A 16,440-nucleotide genomic window follows, 5' to 3' on the forward strand; every position below is an offset into this window, starting at 1 on the left:
GGTATGCCTAGACGTGGGTACCTTGCTCCCTGTGCTCTGGATTCAAGCTAGCGTGGGTGATGAAGGGTAATAACCAGAAACCGGTCCCAGGATGCTTGTTTCCGGTCCAGGGAGGACCTGGCTTGGCAGTTCGGTCTGGACTGTTCGCATGAGGCACAGGGTCCACGCAAATTCTGCTCCGTGTCTAATACTAACCGCTGTCTGCACTGGTTACCGGTGGCCAGATGCATTGAACTCAAAACCTTCTGCATCGCTTTCAAGGTTTTGAAGCTGACCATGCCTCCCATTCTGGCTGATCTCCTGTTGCCTTATGCCCCCACGCGATATCTCCGCTCACAGGGTCAGCATTTGATGGTGGTTCACTGGACCCCGCAGAGCCCAGGCTGGTGGCTGCTCTTTTCGTTACAGAGCCGCCAGCCTTTGGAACTCACTCCCTGTCCAGATCCGTGGCCTTGACAACTACTTTGCATTTAGAAAAGCCATCAAGACCTACCTTTTCCCTGCCCCCTAGTCTCCTGCATGCTCTCTGCTGTGTATGTCTTTCCTGCATTAGCGCCGGGACGCCCCCTTGCTGGGGCAGATGTTGCGCTTTACAAGCTAAGATAATATAACATAACAGGGTCAAGACTGATTTGCATATGGCTGGGTCTAAACTGGCGTGGCATGGTGAGCAAAAGAACAAAGGATTTATCCCAGATCTCTTGACTGGGGGTGAATGTATGATTTATTCAGCATTCTGTCCATCATTTGTTTGTGTTGCACTTTTCATTCTAAGTGGGATGGGTATGCCCAGATGTGGGTTCCTTGCTCACTGTGCCATTGGATTCAAGCTAGCCTGGCTGATGAAGGGTGATACCCAGAAACCGGTCCCAGGATGCTTGTTTCCAGTCCAGGGACGACCTGGCTTGGCAATTTGGTCTGGACTGTTCCCATGAGGCACAGGGTCAAAACTGATTTGCATATGGCTGGGTCTAAACTGGGGTAGCAAAAGAACAATGGATTTAATCCAGATCTCTTGACTGGGGGTGAATGTATGATTTATTCAGCATTCCGTCCATCATTTGTTTGCGTAGCACTTTTCATCCATGTGACATATTGGCCTCTGGGTCATCTTTGACAATTACAGGAAACATGGCCTCTTTCTTGGTCTCTATTTTCAAAAAGCAACGTTTCACTATTCTGATCGGCGCTCTCTACTTTCACTCTTCTAAGACCTATGGAGTTGGTCTGAGCCTCACTCAGCAGCTTGAGTGATGTGCCGCTTAGTATATGAATGGCTCTGTAAGCACAACCCCAGGTACTTCCTCTGGCGCCACTCCACCCAACTCTGTGGTATGATGTCTCTCATTAATCGGTTCTGGTAAGCAGATGACAGCTTCTTGTCTCTAAATCGCTTTGCTTTTAGGCGTCTCTTTGTGCTGTCAGACACCTGGTTGATCTGTGCCTTTCATCGCTTCTGATTGCAGCCTTGTCTTGCAATTTGCTGTCGCTATTTGCTGCTCTTTCAAAACCTGGCTGTATCCGCTTTTAACATTATCACTCTGTATGATGTATAGGTTTAGGTTGCGTAGTAGCACGGTACCTCTCTTTACAGCCTACCCAGAAAGTTCTCGGTCAATAATGTGTTGACTTCTCAGTGAAGCTTTCGTTATCTTCAAATACTTTACACAGGCTGCACTTGCGCTTTGACACCACACACGCCAAATGTCGACTTTGTACTTCAACTCAGGCACACGTGGGACACACAAGCAGTTTGCTGGACCACGGGAAACTCTCTGGAAGAGCACTGTTGATCTTCAGGTTACTTATCCCCTTGATTGCCACCAGTTGTAGTGTCCTTCCCAGCTTAGGTACCCGCTAATGATTACACCACACACGGAGCTTTATATTACACATCTTTATTCATCTGCGTGTAACGGAGAACTCAACATTCTAAACCTGCATTCTCTTCACTACACTCTAACACTAAAGTTACCGTTCTATGGAGTCCATCAGAAGCCAAAAGGGCTCTGTCCTTTCTAAGTCATACAGTACTACATATATAATCTGTATTTGCAATTTGAATTTGGTTGGTTACAGAGGGAAATACTTGTTGCATTCTTGCTTGAGGCTCAAAATTAAGAACTGTAAAGAAGTAGTGAGCTCATGCCTGAAATGTAATAGATGCTCAATTGACTTGTGGCTTTTTATAATCTTTTCACACTGCTTCAGCTGAGATCAAATTATCTGAACCGCACAAAACAACAAATGTTGGTTCTTAGCCCCTTCGTTGTATTTGACAAGTTTTGTAGCATTATGTAAAGATGTTTAACTGCATTACATTACAATGATTTTAAGTAATTGTGCAATTAATATTTATCTTATCTTACTTATCTGTTCATAACAGGACTGGTATATGAAATGTTTCTACGGTCACAAACAGAGAGAAACACTGTTTGCACCTGTAAAAAGTGCTTTAATATGTACAAATACCATTTTAGGAGTTGGCATGTCGATAGGGAGGTGGTAAATTATCACCAACTTCTAATTCAGGTTTACTACTCGAAAAGGAATCACTATTTCAAAGGATCATGTTGTAGGAGTACCATTCAAATAGAGATTCTTCAGGAGATTAGTGAATGTTTTGCAACTGAAATCTAGTCTCAAAACATTGAAAATTTACAGACTCGTGTTGGGTTGCAAAGACAGCTGCACAAGGAAAGGGATCCTTATGGGACACCTTCTAGACAGTATGGCATCACTGGCAACTTTCCAACAAACATTTGAAAAAAGAAACTTTGTTTCTTTTAACAGATCCAAGTTTCCTTTAAGGAAAAAGGGTTAGTTTTTTTGTTTACTTTATGTATATGCCATCACGGATATGGTGGTCTGTTGACCCTTGCAGGTCACCATCCTTGTAATGGCATCCAATAAAAAAAGTAAGTTGTAATTTTCTACCTTTTTCATTAATAGTTATGAGACAGGTCAAATTCACTGAGTAAGAACATTTTGTGAACTGGGCTATTAGTACATATGTTGGTTTGCAAAATTCCACACTAGTGTCAAACATAATGGTCACAACATGCAGCCACTATATCGTGACCATTGCTTTATAGTTCTGGCTCATTATATTTATAATGTACATGCATAAGGGTAAATAGATTAACATAACAAAGACTTGTGTGGGGGGACTAGGAAGGGTTAATCACTTCACCTTTTTCTTTTCAGTCTGGCAGTAGAGACTTTAGCTCAATCACATTAGCCAGAAGAAGGATATGTTGCCAATTAAGGTTAATCACTGCAGTACAACACTTTAATATAGGTTGGTGATAGTTGTTGTCTATGAAAAACCAAGATGGCGCGGTTAGAGAAACCTCATTGAAATCAATTATTATCTTTAGAGAAATTTCTGCTTAAAGAGTAAACTTCAAGGAATATTGCCTCTATATGCTAGATGCTTTCAGTAACATTTTAAAAATTGAAATATTACAGGGGCTCATCATAGGTTAATGTGGTATGTAATCCAAAGACTTAGGAAAATAGAATCAATGATGAGTCACAACTTTATAGAATTTGTTAAAAGAATTGGGAAGGTGTAAGTATGATGGAATACATTAAATTTACATTTGTGGAGTAAGATAAATACAATTAAAATGTACATGCCAGCAAAAATACTAATTATTCTTCCACATATTTCTGTATCATTAAGAATAGTCAGACTTGCTAACGTTTTCAATAAATAATTTAGAAGGAGAACTGAAATAGTGAAACATTCTTAAAATATATTTTATGCCCATATCAAAATGTTTGTCATTTTCTTTGTTAATTAGGTATTACATTGGCAAACAATATGTTAATTTTTTAATTGGTTAATTGTTATATTATTCATTTAAGTGTATTCAGTGACTTTTAATGTGCAATTAAAATTTCCTAAAGTTTAATTACTAACTACTATTTATAGGATAATTAGAAGATTACTTCATTATTAATTATGCTAATTATTTAATTGATGATTTGTAATGTCATTTATTTGTTGTATTTTAATAAATTGGTAGTTTATTGATATGTGTATCTACAATACATCTTTTAAGGGGGCGCTAGAGGGCGCATGGCAAGATGGCCGCTCTGTAAAGCTACTCCACCGGCCGAGCTCATTATCCGCCTATTATCCTCGCCATCCTGCCCTGAATTCTGCCTAAACCAGCAGCCCCGGTGCCTGGAAGAGTTGCGGATTTTCCTGGCTGAGTGCTGTGAGCCACGGAATCGTCTTCACTGCGATTGCCGGCTGGGAAAGCTTGTGGCCTGTGCTGGCTATGTGGTGGATCCGGACACGCTCGGACCGAACGACTGAGGTAGGCCGCAGCTGGCACTGGTAGCGGGCTGTGAGCGCTGGGGGTGCACGCTACGCCTCATGCCTGATGTCTGGCAGGCGGTACGGTGTGGCCTGGGGGTCTGGCGAACTCCCTGATAAGAGCTACAGCAGTGGCTGGTGGGCTACGCCACCTCCGGGTCTCTGCCTGTGCGGCCTGTCGGCGGTGTGCTCGCAAGAGGCAGGACTGAGTACCCTTACCTCGGGCAGGCTGGCGGCCCAACGCAGGTCTGCATTGGGCTGCTGCGTGATGGGCTGCGTTCTCGTGTGCATGTGCACTTAGTGCGCATCTTTTGGCCGATTTGATCTCTACTGTGGCATGCTTCTGCACCAGGCCTAACTATTCTAAGGGGCCTTCCTGCTACCATCCTCCTAACGCTCACTCTGGCTGCAGGGACACTGATACCTCTGTCCCTCTACTGATGCTGTGTGCAGATGCTCTGGTGGCAGACCTGTTGATCTCGCAGACCTATATGGGCCTTCATTAACAGCGCGACATCTCCCGCAGCGGTGCGCAACAGCCATCTTTACCGAACTTTACACAGTGAGGCTGGATCGCAGTTAGGCCTGGGCTAAAAATTTCCGCAATCTGCATTTTACCGGACATTTTTTGCTTGCTCGTGCTGTAAAATAATACATTCTTGCGTGCGCGTGATCGCCTTACCTGAATCCCCGCGTTCGCTGACAAGTTTTCCCGATCCGGTCGCATTCTCCACGAGATGTTGGATTGTTGGTAGCCATTTGCTCTGTCTCGCAACAGTTCGCGCCCGCAGTAACATCATTCGTCACGCGATCACGTCTTTCTTCTCGCGATCATGCACCACGAGACAAGTGAAAACAAGATGGCCGCGCCTGCGAGCAACCGCATGGGTAAGTTGGCGAGCCGCGACCATGCAGAACATACCGCGAATGGGCGGGAAAAAAACTTCCGCACCTTTGCGATATTTCCGCAAGTTTGCGGAGATTTTTAACATTTTCGCGATAATTTGCGAAAGTGAATTTCGCAAATTCCCGCCACCCCTAATTGCCGTGGAGTGTGGCTGTAGAGCAGGCCTGACTTCATAGCTCATGCTCCACTTCCAAGAGACGCTGTGCTACTTATCTCTCCACTCCATCGCTTGCTTCTTTGGCCCCGAGGGTGTCCTGACAGTACCTCCCATTGCTGTATGCCTACTGTCTGTGGCTGCGCATGCTCTCCCTATTTGCCCTGGCTTCTTCTGTGTGGGTAATGCGACGGAGTGTAAACCTGCTGAACCCCTGATCCGAGACGCGGCGGCGCCACAGTATTGAGGACATGAGAGGCACAGGTTATCCGTTCTGGGCCTAGTCGTTGACCAGTCACTGCTATAGCACGGATACTAGATTGAGGCCAACGCTGCACTGGTGGTGTTGGAGGTGGGCCCCGGACACGCTGCGGCTGGGATGGCTTAACTGTCTCCATTATAGCACCAGGTATTGACGGTGCTGCACCTCTTCTACTTCGGCATCACTGCACCCTGATCATCCGCCCCTCACAGCACTGCGGGGGCTTGCTCTTATCTGTTGCATCTGTAGTACTGTACATTGTTGCTTGTCGTGCTGTATCCACATCATGGGGAAAACCGAGCGCGGCCAACCGCGTTTCACAGTCGAACCCTGAAAAACCAGTAGAGCCTCTCAACAGGCGGCCTCGGACTCTGAGGCGGACGCTCCAAATGAACACCTCACTAATATTGACAATCCCCTTCTTGCGCTTCAGGCCAGCTTTCAGTCCATTAATGGCAAGATTGACCCCCTTAATCTATGCATGGATCACATGTCAGCAAAGCTGGGCAAGCATGCACTGCGCCTAGGGGTGGCTGAGACGTGCATTTCTGATGCTGAAGATGGCATACAGCAGGTGACTACCAAGGCGATCTCTATGGAGAAGGTGCTAGCTGTCATACAGGCCCGTAGTAAAGACTTGGAAGCTAGATTGTGCCGCAATAATATGCACATTACAGGCCTGCCAGAGTCCACGAACACGGGCTGACTTGAGACTTATGTAGAGAAACTTCTACGGGAGATCTTCGGGGCAGAGAAGCTGTCTCAGGTCCTGATCGTGGAGCGGGCTCATCGTTCCCTGACTGCACGTCCACCCCCGGGTGCCCCGTATCGTCCCATTGTTGCTCGCCCCTAAATTATAGGGGCTGGGATGCGGTGCTCCGTCTGGCTCGGGAGAACGGTGCCATCACCTATGAAGGAAATACTCTTGCCTTTTACCCGGACTTCACAATAGCGGTACAGGAGGCCCGAAGGGAGTATCAGCCTGCCCAAAAAATTGCTTCTAGCAGTGCGCATACCATACGCCATGCTCTACCCAGCGAGGTTGAGCGAGGAGGACAATGGGAAATACAAGTTCCTCACCTGCCTGAAGTCAGCATTGGACTTCGCTAAATCTGTCTCAAGTCGCAACCGATCCCCCAAAAATGCAGTGAGAGACGAGGCTACAGGAACTGGCAACATGGCAGATGAACAGGGTTGACTTTGACTCACATATATTGGAGCTGTGCCGTACCTCTCGTTTTTCTTTTACTTCTATTGCATCATTACGGGCGGGAGGCCATGTGGGCCGGATGGTGCTCTGTGGTATGGCATGAGTATAGCGATCACGTGACGATCTTATGATTACTTAGACCCATTTTCTCCCTTATTGTTATCATTTATATCAAAGTGTTAGGGGGGATAACCCCTGTGTTATTATGTGATATGCTATTGTGGAGATTGGCGACGAACCGCACAATAGCACGGCCACCTCCTATCTCACCGGGAAGGAGTTTGTCCTCCGGTGCCCCCCTATGGGTGTTCCCCTCAATTGGCTATTCCCTTAGTGCTGTACTTGGGATTTGTTACTGGGAGTTCGGGATGGCTTTAGCGAGTTGGGTTTGCTGATGTGGGTGGGGGGTGATGGTGTGGGGGGTTGTTAATGGGACTGTTCATGTGGCTGACTATTTTAACAATGTGTTGGATAATGCTCATACGTCTTGTTCGATGGATAGAGATAGGATAGATTCCGCTTACAGAAAAATAGGGATCACAATTGCGTCCGACCAGATAGGAATTAAAACATGTCGGCTACAATTAATTAAAACATTGGTTAACAGTGGTGCCCATAGCCCAATGTTGGTTTTATATACGTCCACTGGGACACCATCCAGTCCTGGTGCTTTCCCGGAGGCACTCTCAGTTATAGCCCTAGTTACTCCCTCCAGAGAGATATCAATATCTATGGGAAATACACTGGACTGTACGATCTCATCATTCCCCGCCACTACTGAGGATGTCTCATTATGACCAATGGTCTCATCGTTATAAAGACCCCCAATAAATTAAACCCACTTATCCTCGGTAATTGCATTGTCTATAATATCAGAGTCCCTATTCACAAAAAAAGGAGCATTAACAGCTGTCCAGAAACCAACATTATCCTTCCTTAAACAAGCCTGGTGCAATGCCTGCCATGCTTCCATTCTCGCTTTTTTATCGCCTGTCAATATGAGGTTCCCGCCTGTCTAATTTCCTCCTTACATCTAATTTCACTATGCAAAACATTCTTCAGGTGGGTATGGGCCTTACTACATTCTCTGTCGAACCAGCCATGTGGTTTATGTAATCCCTGTCTCTGCTCTCTTACTAACAGTTTCTGAACCTCACATGTAATCTTACAGAAGGCATTAAGAATTTCTTCATCATCCCTTGTCTGAGAGAGACAGACTTCAAGATCACCACGCGACCTGTTTACTAATTGCTTAATAAAAACCACGGGGTCCACTTTTGCCCAATTTAGAGGCCACCAGTTTGTGCTTGAGAGATTAATATTGAAATTATAATGTGCGTCCTTCTTATTTTTAATCCTAACCGACCTTTCTAAAGAGAAGACCATACTAATTGGATAATGATCACTCATTATAAAGTCATAGGTTTTAAAAGTACGAACATTACAAGAATATCTATTTGACACTAGGACAAAATCAATAATGGAATTGCATCCCCTCCCATTAAAAGTGGGCTCAAAAGGTACAAGGGGAATACACAGTTTGTTAGCATATCCCAAGTCAAACTGTAAAACTATTCCATTTAACAAATCCCCCAAAGCTGTATGTGAAACATGAGTCAGCATATCTTCTTTGTCTTTACCTATTCCACAAATACCCGTTTGCTATGTTGACACAAAAAACAATTAAAATCACCGCTCAATATAATACACATATCCCCATACATTTTCTCTTCTAAAATACACATTGTTTGACATAAGTTCACTAACACACTCGTTGTCTGAACTTTGGGGATATTATTATAAAAATGTATTAACATTATACCATTTCCTCCTCCCATATTTACTGATAAGATCTGATAGTGCTCAATCTCACTTACAAGTTTCATATTAGTCACCCCTGCCGTGTTGGAGACATAAATACATAGTCCTCCTTTATTGCGCCCCTGCTTGCTGATACTTGCCAGTGTGTTAAAAGTTCGAAAACCATTTATATGGGTTTCCTTAACTGCCCAAGTTTCTTGTAGACAGATTATGGAGTGTTCTTCTATGAAGGTTAATCACTGAGGGTCTCTCACTTTAGTGGATAGGCCCGCAATATTCCAGGAGAGTATTTTACAAGCTTTGATGTTAACTGACTTGGCATGTCCCCCTCCTGATATGTTAGCAATCACATTTCTAACGGAATTATCCACTACCCTGGTTGATATTGCTACGTTGTTAGATCTAGTGTCAGTATTGCCTTGAATTTTGATGAGGTCTTCATCCTTGTCCGCACCCTCGGTTATATGGTCTGGATGCTGCCTACCATCTATCCGATACTCGTACACGATATCTTGACCATGTACCTGCTCATAAGAGGTATCTCCCAGGGGTGATAGGATTTCCACCCTCCTTTTACCATCCCCCCTAAAATGCTGTGTTCTTGGTCAATCTATATCTTCCAAAGTCATTAACATCTCATATCGATTATAGAGCGGGATATTCCATGATCTCTATGGGTCAATGTAGGAATCCATTACGCGGCTTTTAAGGGGATTCCTAGGTGGAGGCGGAGAAAAAGCCCCTAAAGGTAGGACATTAATTTTGCTATAATTGAAAAGTGCGTTTCCTACCTTTGTGAGGATTGCATGCACTAGCATAGGTTCGCTAAACGTCAGAACTATGAAATCTCCCTGAAAGATTTTCCATCCCTGTCCCAGCCATGTAACCCGTCGGACCATTTTAAAGCTTTTAAATAATAATTATTATATTAATCCACATTTGTAAAGCGCGAATAATCACCCGTAAGGGTCTCTGGGCGCTGGGGGCCGTCGGGAAGATTAAGAAAGCTTTTGCCCAGAGTCACATGGTGCTGGGCTAATCTGCCTCCTTAGGTTTAAATGTTATATATTAAAAAAATGATTAGAAATTGGAATGGTATATCTAACCCTTCCAAACCGAATACGTTCCCGAAATTTAGCTTACTTTGGAGTGGGAATAGTGAATCTAACCCCCTCCAAATATCCAACACTTTCTCTACTGTTGCTAAGAATGGAGTGGAAATGGTGAACATAACCCCTACAAAGTCCAACCTATTCCCTGATATTGCTTGCTTGCAAGTGGAAAAAGGTAACTTAACCCCTTCAAAGTCCAACACTTTCCCTATTGTTTCTTATATTGTAGTGAACATAGTAAATCTAAACCTTCCAAATTCCAACACTTTCTCTGGTTCGCCTACGATGGAGTGGGAATAGTAAATTTCATCCATTCAAATTCTAGTGCTTTCTGTAATCTTGCTTACATTGGAGTGGAAATAGTACATATAACCCCTATAAAGTCCAACACTTCCCCTACTGTTGCAAAGGTTGGAGTAGGGATATTAAATCTAACCCTTCTAAAACCTAACACTTTCCCTGATTTTTCTTAGCTTGAAGTGGGAGTCATAAATCTAAACCCCCCAAAGTTCAGCACTTTCCCTACTGTTGTTTAGATTGAAGTGGAAATAATAAAACTAATGCTTCCAAAGTCCAACAATTTCCCTGCTTTTTCTTTAACTGGAGTGGGAAATCTAACCCCACCAAAGTCCAATACTTCCTTAGCTTTTGCTTACTCTGGAGTAGGGAAATGTACCTACTGTTGATTAGATTGGAGCGAAAATAGTAAATCTAACCTCACCAAAGTTCTATCCTTTCTCTGACTTTGCTTACCTTGGAGTGAGAATACTGACTGTAATCCCTTGAAAGTCTAACACTTTCCCTACTCTTGCTGAGATTGGAGCATAAATAGTAAATCAAACCTCTGCAAATTCCAAAAATGTCCCTACTGTTGCTTAGATTTTTGTGGAAATGGTAACTCTAGCCACTCCAAAGTCCAACATTTTCCTTATTGTCTCTTAGATTGTAGTGGGAATAGTACATCTAATCCTTCCAAACTCCTACACCTTCCATTCTTTTGCTTAAATTGGAGTGAGAATAGAAAATGTAACCCCTTCAAACTCCAACATTTTCCCTACTGTTGCTTACATTGGAGTGTCAATAGTAAATCTAGCCCTCCAAAGTCCAATCCTTTCCTTGATTGTGCTTATGATGGAGTGGGAATAGTAAATCTAATCCCTACAAAATTCCACACTTTCCCTACTTGTGCATAAGTTTGAGTGGGAATAGTACCTCTAACCCGCACAATAAATACATGCTTATTAATTTTAACTTTGAATTTATTGTAAATAATTTTAATGTAACATTTTTTTTTTAATTGTTAATTTTTGCTTTTATATTTTATAAGGAATAGGATATTTATTTATATATTTAATTTACATTATTCATTAAAACTTTTATTTATAGTTCTGATATTATTTAGTATTTTAATATTTTAAATGAATGACATCTAATGAGATATATATACATATATATGTATAGTCCATTCCTGTTTTCTGGTTCTTTGGAATCGAACCGTGGAAGAAAAAGGTGTTTCTGCGATCTATACCAAGACGGCTTCCTTGGTTGCTAACGGACCCCCTCCCCTGCTGGGCACTACGACAGGAAGCTGAATCTGGTGTCAAATCCGGAAGCATTGGTCTCCTCGAGGAGAAGGTCATAGTAGCCCCCGAATGAACAAGGAAAAACACCAACCGAAAGTGGAATAGCGAGAATATCCTAGTCGAAGGACGCGGAGAGTTCCAGCAAAATCCACCCAAGGTAGGAGTTGCCACGAGTGTCTGGTGGGAGGTGTGCTTTGCGAAGGTTAGCCCAGTATCGGCAAACGCCTTGCACCATATACTAAGGGCTAAGTTATGGCCGCGGACGTTCTACGAGGCAGGGAGGAGGCAGAGGAAGAAATATTCACAGAGTCCCCAAGCGTGCAATTAACAAATCAGGGCAATATTGAAGAAATAACCAGAAATTGCACAAACATTAAAGATTTATATAAGAAATTGGAAAAGGCGATGAAGGCGGAACAAGCCAAGTGGTGGGAGCACAGGTCTCTCACTAAATATCTTGAAGACGGTAGGATTCCTCGGGGTCTCCGCATCTTACTTGTGCCGAGTTACGAGAATCCTAACCCGGATATGTTATGGGAATGAGCCAAAAGCAACCTGGCAGCATCCCGTAATCTAGTGGAAATTTTAATCAAATATGCCAAAATCGGTAGGATCGAGCTACAAAAACAAATAGACCTACTTAATCAGCAAATAGCAGCGCTCGAAGGTGGTGAAAGTATGACAAAATTGAGAGAAGATATGATTACCAAACTAAAAAAAGAAGAGGATATAATAAAAAAGCGCAAAACATTTAAATTTCAGCGAGACAAGGACGATTACAACAACGGTCACATTTTTACGTTTGCCCGGAAATATGATGTGGTAAAAGCTTCCCACAAGGGACTAAGATTCAATGGACCAAGAGAGGTGACAGCAGGGATACTCAGGCGGCATCATCTTTATCGGACCTGAGTTCGGCAATTGATAGTGGCTCAGATGTTGAGCCAAATCAAGGAGCAATGGAGGTCCTGAGCAACGTGAACAGAAACGTACACTCGCAGATAAGTTGAATTTTTTAAGAGAGGAAAGGCACCACACGTTGCGCCCGAGGAATTCAAACAATAAAACAAATAAAGGCGCAACAGAAGACGCCGGGAAAGAAAGCGACGGAGGCGCCAACACCAAAAAGCGCTACAACAAGAAACCACCAAACGAGGGGTGGCAATGAAAGTAAATCATAGTTCATCATCTAACAACACCATCTTTAACCTAGCTAACATCAACCTAGATGCTGCCGAACAACAGCTATTGGCACTGAGACTTTCATAAAGTCCAGAAAGCAATTTCAATTACCCTCAGACCAGGGCATATATTTACAAGTTCATCCAGAAATTAAAATTACAAAAATTCCATCTTCAACAACTTAACCGAGCCAGTATATCAACAAGTGAAAAAACACCAAGCAATGTTACGGTGTTAACGGCGTCGGATGTAAGCGTGCTGGGTGACTTGCAAGATCTACAAAATCTAGAACCTCGGCCACTCACATCACAGTCTACACAACATATGATGGAACAACAGGGAGTCACAACAAATGCCACAAGCGTAACTGGGTTCAAACCTAAATCTAAATTTGTGCCAATCATGCCAAGAGACTCAATAGATATATTTAATGAAATAATAACAACAGATATCAAGAAGCTATATTATCAAACATCAGCCAGTAAGAAGAAATACAATGGGAATCAGTACAAATATCATCAACTGCGCGATAATGACACACTGGTAATCCGCAATTCAGATAAGGGCGGTAACGTCGTAATCTGGCCCAAACAACACTACTTGAAGGAAGCCATGTCACAACTTGGACCGCAATTGCTATAGATTGGGCAACAAACAAACTTTACTGGCAGCACAAAATGCACTATATAGCAAACTTTTGGCTTGGAAGAGTGCAGGACTCATAAATCAGGAAGAGTACCAATATATGAAAAACGATCATCCCATAACTTCAGTAATGTATTTCATACCGAAGGTTCAAAAAGATATCAAGAACCCCTCCGGGAAGGCCCATAATTTCGGCAAAACAAAGTCTGCTCGAGAACGTTTCATTGTATGTAGATTCTTTTCTACAGAGTCACGTAAGAACACTTCCATCTCATGTCCAGGACACAAAAGACTTTTTAAAACAAATCTACAATGTAAAGTGGCAACAAGGGTATTGGTTAATGACATTAAATGTGTCAAATCTTTACACGTCCATACATCACAAGGACGGAATTAAAGCTGTGGAGCATTTCTTGGGCATGAGATCTATTAAATATTATCAACACAACAAAATGCTCACTAGCCTGATACAGTTCTGCCTGGACAATAACTTCTTTATATTTCACCAACAGATCTACCAACAAGTGAGAGGGATAGCGATGGGGGCGAGCTTTTCGCCCAGTTATGCTTGCCTCTATATGGGTTATTGGGAGGAAGTCATATTGAATAATGATTATGCAGATGTGATGTCAGAACATGTTGTCAAGTGGACAAGATATATTGATGATTTATTCGTTATTTGGCAGGGGTCAAGAGCAAGTGCTGAAGATTTTGTTAACAAAATTAACATTAACAATTTAAATCTGCACTTTACAAGTAACCTCAGTAATGAGAAAATTAATTTTTTGTATGTTGAAATGTATGTAGCAGGTGACCACTTGTCAATGAAACTGTATCGAAAACCCACTGCGGGCAATACAATTCTACATTCCTCAAGTTTCCATCCCAGGCATACTATAACTAGTATCCCCTATGGGGAAATGCTTTGAATTCGCCACATATGCAGCAATATAGAAGATCTAGCAGAGGCAAAAGAAGCAAGCAAGATACGCTTCCTAGAGAGAGGCTACTCTGAGAGAATTGTAGATCAGACTATCCAACGCACAAGTAAGCTTTGCAGAAAGGATTTACTTTTCAAACCATCCAATAGTAGGGCCAGATAGAGCAACAATACACAGCCTAGGGACAGCAACCCCAGACTTATTCTCACATATAACAAACAGAAGGACTACATGATGCAAAGTGTAAAAAAGAACTGGCATCCAGTCCTTAGTGAGCCAGCTGTAGGGGATACTTTACCATCATTACCGACTGAAACGTACAGAAAAGCTATGTAAACAAGTGACCTTTTAATAAATTGTAGCCCTGAAGTGAGAACAGGTGCAAGCTGGCTTACAAGTCAAAAAGGCTTTGTGCGTTGTCCGTCATATAAAGCGTGCAAACATGGCTTTAATAAAACATCGTTCAAAGTACCATTTGGAGATAACCCCAAAATAATAAGTAAACTGATCACCTGCAAAATGAAATTTGTCATCTATGTGCTGGAGTGCTCTTGTGGACTGCAGTACGTGGGAAGCACGAAGCTGCAGGTCCACAAGAGAATCCTCCTGCGTTTGAGTACTATAGCAAACTCCGACCCAAGTTACCCAGTAGCTCACCACTTCAGTGAAACGTATGGCAATAACTTGCAACACCTAAAACACTTTGCCATAGATTCGGTGCCACAGCTTAGACGGGGTGGAGATAGGGAGGCAATTTTGAGGAAACTCGAAACTAGATACATATTAGACCTAGACAGTAAGAGCCCTCACGGGCTTAACACCACTGAGGATCTGTATACTTGGTTGTAATATCTAATTAATTTTCTCTCTTTCTAAAAAAAAAGTTGATCTGTGAACATATAGAAATCACTTGCATTTAGGCACATACATTTGGTTAAATACGCTGCTATCTTAAACCTGGTATGTTTGCTTTCCCAGCAAAATTGGTTCTTTATTTTTAACTGTATGTAATTATAGTCACTAGCACTTTACAAGCTTTTACGGTAACTTGTTGGGGTGAAAGCAGTTTCACTAGGTACACATTTTAGATTTCATACACGGTTTGTAATATATTTTAGCTATTTATATGGGGCATAGCAAACATTATATCAGCCCATTGAGGCGCTATATACGTCAAACATGATGTGATTTAGTGCAATCGACATTGGAAATATAACTCTCCTCTATGTCCTAAATATATACTAATGTATTATACAGTAATTTTGGATTATGGACATTCTAGGTGATTAACAATTACTTGAGGTTACTTGAGGATTGAGAACAATGTAAGTGCAATGAACATTTAACAACAAATGTTTTTTTAAAGGTTGAATATTTAATATATAATATTTATTATATTTATATTCAGTTTGCAAAATGTATTTATACAGAGATTTTATAATTGCACACGTTGATATTACTGCAATGGTATCAGTTTTTCACATTGTGATTTTGATGATTTTATGCGATATAACGCTATTGTTAGGTGAAAGTATGTCTTCTATGTTTATAGTATGCACCAGCACTTTAAATTTGGGATAGCCTTATAGGCGCATCATGTGACCAAGGCCTGCACAGGCCGAAACGCGTCATGGCGGCACAGTGCACAGAGCAATAAAAAACAATTTTGAACAAAATAGGAGGAGTCGGTTCCTGTTTTCTGGTTCTTTGGAATCATCGAACCGTGGAAGAAAAAGGTGTTTCTGCGATATATATATATCATCAAAAAAACAAAAACAAATTGAAGTATATATATAATATATATAAATATATATATATATATATATATATATATATATATATATATATATATATATATATATATATATATGTAGCTTTATCTCCGTAAGCAGCTATCGTTCTTCCTGCCAAAGAACAGAGTGCAGACCACAAAGTTCGTATTGCTGTTTAAGGTTTATTCAGCCACAGCTTACACGACCAGCATGACGCGTTTCGATCCCTCAAGGACCTTGATCACATGACGCGCTCATACACCACGAGGTATCTTTAAATTATATTTTTTTTCATTTTTCTTAAAGTGACATGCATGCAAGGTTTTGTTGGGTCATAGACATGGAAGAAACATTTAAAGTAGATTTTTGTTTCGTCTTGTGACTAGTTCAATGTGCAAATAACAAAATTGTTTCACAATGCTCAATAGCATACGTATAAAAACAAATTGATTTGTATACATTGATAAAAATATATATATATTCCAGCAAATCAGTTATGTTTAAAACTAACCTCATTATAA

The 16,440-nt window shown here is 41.9% G+C and overlaps 1 protein-coding gene across 2 annotated transcripts in view; it reads left to right on the forward strand.

Annotated features, from left to right (window-relative positions):
* The window catches only part of SH2D4B (SH2 domain containing 4B), a 1,373,617-nt gene that overhangs the window by 869,237 nt on the left and 487,940 nt on the right, over window positions 1-16,440 (forward strand). Inside the window, exon 7 of one of the 2 annotated variants that reach the window (XM_085608516.1) lies at window positions 4,840-4,858. The exons of the other annotated variant lie outside the window; for it this stretch is intronic. Within the exon in view, the coding sequence (XP_085464642.1) occupies window positions 4,840-4,858 (19 nt within the window). The remainder of the gene's footprint in view (window positions 1-4,839; window positions 4,859-16,440) is intronic. 2 annotated transcript variants of the gene reach the window in all.

This window comes from Triturus cristatus, chromosome 1_2 (genome assembly GCF_964204655.1).
Source record: "Triturus cristatus chromosome 1_2, aTriCri1.1, whole genome shotgun sequence".
NCBI lineage: Eukaryota > Metazoa > Chordata > Amphibia > Caudata > Salamandridae > Triturus > Triturus cristatus.